Below are 9,155 nucleotides of genomic sequence, written 5' to 3'. Positions count from 1 at the left end.
TATACAGGGTGTATTGTTTGCTTTCAACAGCCAATACGGAATCGCCAGCATGTTCACCGTGTGATTTTAATTAAAATAATATTATAATTACTTGTTTTCAATTACTTTATTTGTTCTTAAAAAACAATACCCAATTACGTAATTATATTATGTAAAATGTAATATATGCATCCGATCACCGCCGTGAAAAATTTAATATTGTTTTCATGGTTTTACTTTGTACAAAGGAGTTCAAAATAACACTCTAAAAGTGTAAGTTAAATAAAGACCGGAATGTTGTTGTTTATTTCAAAGTTTCCATACGTGATTGGGATTTCGTAGTTACAATATTATGAAGTGATTGAAGGTTTTGTTACTATATTTTTCATATGAGTATTATAACATGATACTGTATGAGTGAGTGGTCTCTCATCAATAATAATTAATCGTATTAAATCGAAAGGGATAAAAATAATGTTATAATTGTTACAAATCACAGTATCAATTTGATATTCTATCATAATTTTGTGAGCAAGCATAAAAATATATCTTGATTTGATTTTATGTGTCTGGGCTTAAGACTTTTTTTTTTATATATATTTTTGCCATCAAATAATGGTTCAATTATTTATTTAATAAAATCGAATGGCAATATTAGCTTAATACATAATATTAAGTAGGTTTGAACCTTTCGGTGTTTATGATAAATATAAAATAATAAATATTATAGAGAAATGATATTGTAAAATATACATATTACATATAATATATACGTATAACGTATAATATTATTACAACAATTTAAATCTATCAGTTATGTGAAATCGACAAGAAATTGTGGAAATTAAATTTTTTTATTTCATGAGGTAATAATAGTCTTAAGCTATTTATTGTTATTAATTGTTTATTATAAATTATTATTTATTCGTACTGGTTTCACTCTTGGTTGATAAATGTTTAAATTTTTTACATAATTTACATACAAATTGTACAGCAAAAAATAAAAGATAGAATTATCATGTTCAAACTGGACCGTATTTTCATATTGTATAAAATAAGATTATAATCTTAATTTATAACTTCTACTCATGTTCGTAGTACTTCCGCTGGGAGGCCTATACAGTCTGTTTAATCTGCCTTTTTATTTTTATTATGACCTATATATTTACCATCAATTGTACTTATTATTCTCTTTTTTGTAACAGATTGAATAAAAACATATAAACGAAAAAAAAAATGTATAACTCCATAAATATAGATTGTGACATATATTTTTTAATATTTTATTTTCAAAGAGTCTAATCATTATTTAAAACTAAACAATTACTCCTTCATAGATGTTTTAGTATAGGCGCTTTTGTTTTACTCGTCTATACTAAGTTGTGTTATAAAAACAGTTTTTCGATTTCATTTTGAATTAAAACCTGTGGATATTAATTTATTATATTACTATACCTACTATTAATACACTAAAAAATAAATCACAATATAAATATAGTTAATATTATGGATTATAATTTGAAATAGGGGGACGGAGTGGCCAAGCGGACTAAGGCATCGATTGCGACGCGCATCGTCACCGGTTCGAACTTCGGTCACGGATGGTACTTCTCTTCGGGCGGTCATGGTGTCTAGAGAGAGAGGCCGCCATCCCCCAACCGGGCATGGTACGAGTGCCCACTTGAAAATTCTGCCAAACTAAAACACACGTGTTTACAAAAACTTACAGTACCCACCCCCATAGTTAAAAACCACCCAATGGCCTAAGACACCGCGGGTTAATTAATAAAAAATAAAAATTTTAATATATTTATTTATAATAATCAAACAATAAATACGTTGACCAAATTCATAAATAAATGTATGCTGCATTCAAAAACAAGTGGTTAAATGTAAATTATAATTAAGCCCAGAAATAGCTAGTCATTACATAATATATATTAAAGTGTACTTATATTATTTAATCAAAGAAAAAATAATGGAGGATAATATATTGTACAAAAAAAGAGTTCTAAATAACAATTCGCCATACAACAAAACACCATATTGCGTGAACTAATAATTTTTAAGTACTTACTTATAAACTTTTCTGTCGACAATAAAGGCTAAAAACAATATTTTGGTTTCAGAATGGTCTGAGAGTGGTATTACTTTTATACAACGATTTGGGAACAGTATACATTGTTATTGCAATATTGTTTCATTGGTATCAAACATTTTGAACTATATACTAAGTTCATACTTCGCCAAGTAAGGAACACAAACACACGTAGTACTTAACATCGTCGAGTTGTTGAGTTATCGGTATATAATATTTTGGAATATAAATTAAAATCATAAGATAACGCATTTAGTGGCTATCAATATACTGAGTACTGACTCGATCGAATATTCAACGCGAGTTATTTTTTTGCATATTATTCAATATTACATGTTATAAGATTGATGGTAAAATATTTTGATGTACAAAGACACTTATATAATCATATTAATTAATTGTTATTTTATTAAGAAGGCACTTACTTAAATTAATTGTTATAAATACATTTTTGATTTACCGGTTAGATTTTTTTTTAATAAAAACTAAAAAGTAACTTAAAATATTATGCTTCAATCTGGCTTTTTTATAAGCTTTACATATAAGCATTTAAAGTTAAATTATACAAACTTTTTAAACTGATTAAACAGCAATATATATACATGAAATATAATAAATACTTATTTATTGAGTGTCAATATTAATAAGTGTGCGTTTTTTAACGACTTAAAAAAATATTTTCAAACATAAAGACGTGTCTATAATATAGCTGAAAAATTAATTTAACTATTAACCCTCAAAAATGTGTCAACAGTTATCATCAAATTGTGACCGACTGCCTGGAGTGAGTTAAGTACCAACAACTGGCCTTTATCGATCTGTTCATCAGTGGCGTATAATCCGAGTATCACTTTCGGCTGAGCAATGACTTCCGATGTAAACATGGAAGTCATTTGAGTCAGCGCTTTGGTGTCCATCTGTAATATTGAAATATGAGCGAAAACGAAAAAATGTATAAAATAAATCAAATTTTAACTGTATAGCATGAACCTTACAGAAAATCGTGTACCGCAAAACACTACAGCGTTGTCATCTGTACCAATTAATGTGTACGTTGGTCCACAGTCGATAATCTAATAAGACGTATTAAAATGTTATTTTGTTTTATTTTTAGAACATTAATAATTGATCTAACGTTTTTTACAAAAAAATTAGAATCAAATATATAGTAATTAAGTACTTGTGCTTTGCTGTAACCGGGCAACTGGAGTAGATTTGGTTTGTTTTGAGACACACGCAATTTCCCTCGTTGGGAGTAAATGTTACTTCCCCAAATGACAACGTGACCCTGCGCTGTTATAGCGGCGCTGTGACACTCGCCAAAACACACATAAGTTACCCGTAATCCATCTAAGAATTTTACTTTTGTAAATAAACTTTCAAATGGCACTTCTTTAAACTGAAAATTAAATTTAACACACTAATATCACGATGTAAATATTTGAGTGATAGGTACACTGATACACGTCAATATCAGTAAATCATAAATTTTATATTATAATATTATTATAGACATTAACTAAAAATGTCAACATTAAGTTTATTTCTTAATCATTATTATACCAAATTAAATTACGTGTTACCGTTTATATTCATACTGTCGATGTATGTACGCTAGTCAATGGGGACAATAATCACCATAATTATTGTCAAACGTCCAAAAAAGGCAAAAAAAAAATAATGAAAAAAAAAAATGATTTATTGCATAACAAGTAAAATATTATAATTACTTTGAGTTTAAACAAAGACGGTCGGTTCAGACCAAGTTTGTTGCATTTATTGAGTCCACAAGCGTATACGTTTTGACAGTCCGTAATTACAGCCGTACACTCAGGTCCGCATTTGATTGATCCGATTTTCTCATCGAGATGCCAATTGACCAAAATCGGAAAACAGCTGAATTAATGGAAATATTAATGGATGGCGTTCGGGACGGAGGAAACTTCGTACTTACCAGTCTTGTAAATTGCCCAGACCCAGTTGCCCATGATTTCCACGACCCCAAGTGTAAAGTTGACCTTCATTCGTCAACGCCGCGAGGTGATAGTTGCCACAAGAAATTTTCACCACGTCTACTTTTAGTAAAAAATCTATTGGACAGAACGAATTTTGATTGGTTTAATAGTTTTTGGATACTAATTTTTTTTTTATATCATGAAATTATTGTAAAAATGTGTACTATAAGTCTATAATGCAATTTCTACCTACCTATAAGTTTTGGTCTGGAAACGCTATTCCAATCGCCGTGGCCGAGAGCACCGTATTTACCGTCACCGGTGGTCATCACGAGACCTGTGCTGCTAACGAAAACACTAAAGTTGTGCCCTGCTCCGACTCTATTGAAATTAAACATAATTTAATAAAATACAACCATAGGTACCTAATTAACATTGTTCGGTTTTAATTTAAATTTTCATTTGTTGTATCGACTAACTGGGTAATGTGTTTGTCCAATAACGAGACGACGCATTGCGGGTCGTTTTTCCACGGAGTTTCTTCACCATGACCCAATTGCCCATGTTTGTCTTCACCCCAAGTGAAAATTGAGTAATCTGTGAACAGAAATCTTTTAGGTACTAATCACATTATAATATCGTGTACAAGTGTAATATAATATTTTTTATTTTATTTTATTTTTTTATTAATGTATTAAAACAATGATTATAATATAATTATAAAATAAATTGTGTTATGATTTACCACTTGTGAGAGCGACGAAATGTGTCTGACTCACTGCAAGCTGTACAATTTGGACCCTGAATGGTAATTGAACCGGCGTCAAATTTGTCGGTGATGAAAATTGATATACTACCGATCTGTTTTACAATAAAAGATTTTTTTAAAGAAAAACCCCTAAGTATATATAGGTATACAGTAAAACCTATTTATAACGGACCCCCTATAATACAGATCTCACCTTACAACGGAGAAAAACAACAGTTCCACATACCTAAAAATCCCGTATATATTTTAATCTCCCTATGACGGAAACTCCTTTATAAATAAAAAATCAGTCGGTAAAAAGCGATTACGTTATAAGGAGGTTGTACTGTACAATGTATATTATATTGTGTATTATAGTTACAAAACAATAAATACATTAAAACAATAAATACTCTATAGTAAACACTAACCTGTTTAGTAAATCGTCGTTACTCGATTCGAGTTCACTGCTTTCTTGTACCCAATTAGAATCGGTTATAAAATCGATAAAATCGGGTACTGTTTCTACTAAATAATTGGCATCCGGTCTTCGGAGCGGATCTTTTTGCAGAAGATCGTTCACTAGTTTTTTTAAATTTAATGAATAACACAATGGTATTGGTGCAAAATGTTCCTAAAAAAATGTAAAAAAAAATATTGTTCTGCGAGAATAATATTTTGCAATTATTAGTGTACCTACTTTTGTTATAAAATGAATTAGTGCTGGTAGATTGGAAGCATCAAAAGTACGCTGAAGACTCGCCATCTCGTACAATATACAACCCAATGCCCAAATATCTGATTTCTGATCATATTGTTTACCCTCGCACTATATAAATAAACATATTTAAATGGAATTTTTTTTTGAAACTTTATTCTTACCATTTCTGGACTTATGTAATATGGTGTTCCAACCACTGTTAACGCTTGTAACTTCGTGGTCATTATTTTTGAAATACCGAAATCTCCTAACTTTATTTGACGTTTTTTTGTCAGAAAAACATTTGTTGTCTTTAAGTCTCTGAAAAATTAAAAAATTATCTTGCACACAAATATAAACATAAGTAAGTAATATTTATATATTATTTTAAATTAATTAAATATCCATAAATATCCATCAAATGTAGGTACTTATAATATCAATCTTAACGATCTTTCAATAGCAGTCGGTCTTTATTTTTAAAATATACTTAATACTGATGGAATGCAATTGTCACCTATGTAAAATATTTCGTTGGTGAATGCATTGAATCGCTTCAGACATTTGCAAGAACATTTCTAAAATTTGTCTTTCGGGTAATAAATTGTTATTACGACCAATCAAATACTCTGCTAGAGTACCACCATCTGCATATTCCATTTCAATCATGAGAACACCGTCCATTTCAAAACTCCCATAGTAACTATTGTAATCGAAAAACAAAAAAAATGCAATAAAAACTTCAAATTAATTAACGATCATCGTGATTTTCGAAATAATATGTATAACCTTATTATATACGGATGGCTGAGTAACGATAAGACTTTAGCTTCGTTCAAAGCGAGCTGTCTCTCTTGTGCAGTCATATCTAACATGTTGATCTGTTTGATTACCACTAAATTATTTTTATTTGTGTTTCGGTACAAAGTTGCCACCCCAAATGCTCCTAGGAATTCATGTCTCAAATACAATTAATATTACTATCGATGTTCGAATACATTTTATATTGGCTAACGCGTTAGCCAATATTATTTAACGCGTATAATATTATTATGACATGGTCAAATGTTTTCTGGCTCACCTTTCCCAACAGTTCGAATTCGCTGATACCCGTCTAAAGCAGTCTTGGTAGGTCGTACATCGGCTGAACTAAAATATAATTCACCATTATATTCTTCTCCCATTAGATCGGGCCATATGCCTACGTCGCACTGAAACGTTTCCGTATAGAATACTCGGAATAAACAATGACGGGTGCAAAAGAAAAACGAAAATGTAAAATACCTGTGTCAAATGCCGCAGGGCTAAGCACAGTTGGTATCTTACACAACTCGAAGCCAAACGGCTGTTGAAAAAGTCCAGTCTCGATGATCCACGATGACAATAATCTGACAACGACTTCATAAAATAGTTTATACCTGGATCGTCAATTAAGCTGTCACCATTCAGAACCTATGATTTATTGTTAAATAGTAGGTACACAGACTCAGTGTCATTATTAATTATTAATTTATCTTAAGCACTTTGATTTTATAAATAACAACATATTAATATTGCAATATTGAACACCGCATTAATTTTTTGCGTTGTGGATTAGTTAGTTTATTGTTTCAATATTATTGTTTATTATAATGCAGTTTTGATTTATTCAATAATCAAGGAAGGGCAAATAAGTGGCTTGCGTGCAAAACCGTTGAAACGCGAGACATTTTCATGATATCGGTTTGATTCGACTTTTAAGTAACACATCGATAGAAATTAAAACATAATTTGTGAATAATATGTGGAAACGTTTCGAAAAATTGGAATATTAACGAATGTTGGAAAACGGAGAAACAGAATTCAGTAAGTATTCATAATTTAGTATTAGAAGTATGGAATAATATTTAAGATATATTTTATTATGTCAAAAAAATTGCGATTCAGTTGATAAAAGTGTTCTCTTTAACTTTGCTTGCGAAAGTCTCTTTTTTTGTATTAAATCATATGCGCCCAAAGCAGGCACTCAAACCTTTTGAATTTATCGGTACTGATTCCCCAAAAATAAAATAACTGTCTAGGTCGGTTCTGGTTTTTTAATAAAATCAAATCAATGGTATCGGTTCCAGATAATTTAGGTACCGAAAAGTATAATCATTTTAAATACCTATTTGGAATGCTGGTTTAATTAATATTATAGTAGTTATGATAAATATTAGAAAACTCATATGATCATATATAGTTTAGACACAAAACAGTAATACCATTAAATTATGATACATACAATTATTTTATTTTTGAACCTAAAAGAACCTATTAAATTCAAAATTCCGGTTAGGTTACAGTACTGTATTTATTAAAATAAAGGTGTCGGTTCCGGTTCTGGCTCTTAATATTTTAAAGGTTCCGGTTCCAGAACCAGTTCTTTTAGGAACCAGTCCCTGGCTCAAAGACTCAAAGAAGTGAAGATTAACTGAGGAAGATTCGGCAACATTTATTACTATGCAATCAACAACATATCTGCAGCCATAGCAGCCATGTCTGCAGACATCAAAAATATATCAAAGTATTAAGTAAGTAATATAAAGGAAAAGGTTTCTAACAAACAATAAAAGTTTGTTTTTTTATAATATTACTTTCTACATGACTCATTAATTTAAGGTTTATATTTTGAAGTAAATGGTCTGTGTTAATAAACAACAACAATAATAATAATAATTTTACTAAATTATACTAAACAGAACTTCTGGTACGATTGAATTTTTTTTTTTAATTTTATTATAAACTGGCACATTGGACAAAATATCCGTTATAAAGCTATAGGGTTGAAAATATTTTACAAACTAATATGTTTTTAATTATTTATTATTAGTAGCGTAATCATGTAGATTGCATACTTTTTCGTTTGTAGAACAAATATAAAATTGTGTTTCGTCCGAATGCACAAGAATAGCAATACTTTTCACTTTTCGATGTTGCATTTTGTCATCTACTTTTGCTGCGAAAATAAAAAAAATATCTTAAATAGACTGTATATACTGTATAATCTATCAATAACGGCAGTACGGCACAGTCATTCATTGTTTTCGACAATAGGTAGGTACGTTAAATTCGAAAAACATGTTTTGGAAGTAATATCGACACATCGAAAGTGTAATTTATTATTATATTTTTATCGGTGTATAATATAACAATAATAATGTGTACGTACAGATAATGTCGTCCAGCGATGACGTATCGTAGTTATACCTCACAACAAACACACCGGGCAAAGTATTTTTCACCGCCGTCGTGAATTCCGGTGCTCGGTTGGAGACTATTAATAAGCGATTGGATTTAACACCGTAATATAGATTATAGTCCATAGTAGTCAATATTCTATAATATTTTGTACAGGAAGGACTGTTGGAGGTACACGCGTTAAGGCAAAACTGTTGTTAGAGAAAAAATAATTCCGACTGACTGAACGGTGTTTTTGAACCCGTGAGGTTTATATCGTATATCGTATATACGATCTCATTGTATGTTGCCGTAAGCGTTACTAAGGTAACTGATTGAAAAAAAAATAATTATAAAACGCACGACCCTTGCTGGGGCTTAAAACCTTTTTGAACGGTGTCCTAAATTAAAATACGATAAAATAAACAATAATAAAAAAAACGGACAGGTCATCGCGCGCGGTTATCGTAGAATATC

At 30.3% G+C, this 9,155-nt stretch overlaps 1 protein-coding gene across 1 annotated transcript; it reads right to left on the bottom strand.

Moving 5' to 3' along the window:
* Window positions 1-2,569: 2,569 nt before the first annotated feature.
* Window positions 2,570-9,099, bottom strand: LOC100168219 (serine/threonine-protein kinase Nek8). The gene is made up of 17 exons (XM_001946901.5): window positions 8,671-9,099; window positions 8,357-8,457; window positions 6,765-6,932; window positions 6,562-6,691; window positions 6,270-6,426; window positions 5,998-6,183; window positions 5,663-5,801; window positions 5,481-5,609; window positions 5,212-5,414; window positions 4,778-4,893; window positions 4,512-4,629; window positions 4,286-4,413; window positions 4,032-4,167; window positions 3,808-3,973; window positions 3,258-3,476; window positions 3,073-3,150; window positions 2,570-2,994 (listed from the first exon to the last, which is right to left on the bottom strand). Exons 1-17 carry the CDS (start codon window positions 8,822-8,824, stop codon window positions 2,800-2,802), a joined length of 2,523 nt encoding a protein of 840 aa, XP_001946936.3. The 5' UTR covers window positions 8,825-9,099; the 3' UTR covers window positions 2,570-2,799.
* Between the last annotated feature and the right edge of the window lie 56 nt (window positions 9,100-9,155).

This window comes from Acyrthosiphon pisum, chromosome A1, assembly GCF_005508785.2.
Source record: "Acyrthosiphon pisum isolate AL4f chromosome A1, pea_aphid_22Mar2018_4r6ur, whole genome shotgun sequence".
NCBI classification, from domain to species: Eukaryota; Metazoa; Arthropoda; class Insecta; order Hemiptera; family Aphididae; genus Acyrthosiphon; species Acyrthosiphon pisum.
This window is presented reverse-complemented; position numbering and strand designations above follow the sequence as displayed.

Coding starts and splice junctions, on each gene's coding strand:
- LOC100168219 (XM_001946901.5), bottom strand. CDS start 8,824: ATGGACTATAATCTATATTACGGTGTTAAATCCAATCGCTTATTAATA. Junction 5,415..5,480: donor TAATTCATTTTATAACAAAA/GTAGGTACACTA, acceptor ACATTTTTTTAG/GAACATTTTGCACCAATACC. Junction 3,974..4,031: donor CTGGGCAATTTACAAGACTG/GTAAGTACGAAG, acceptor CCATTAATTCAG/CTGTTTTCCGATTTTGGTCA.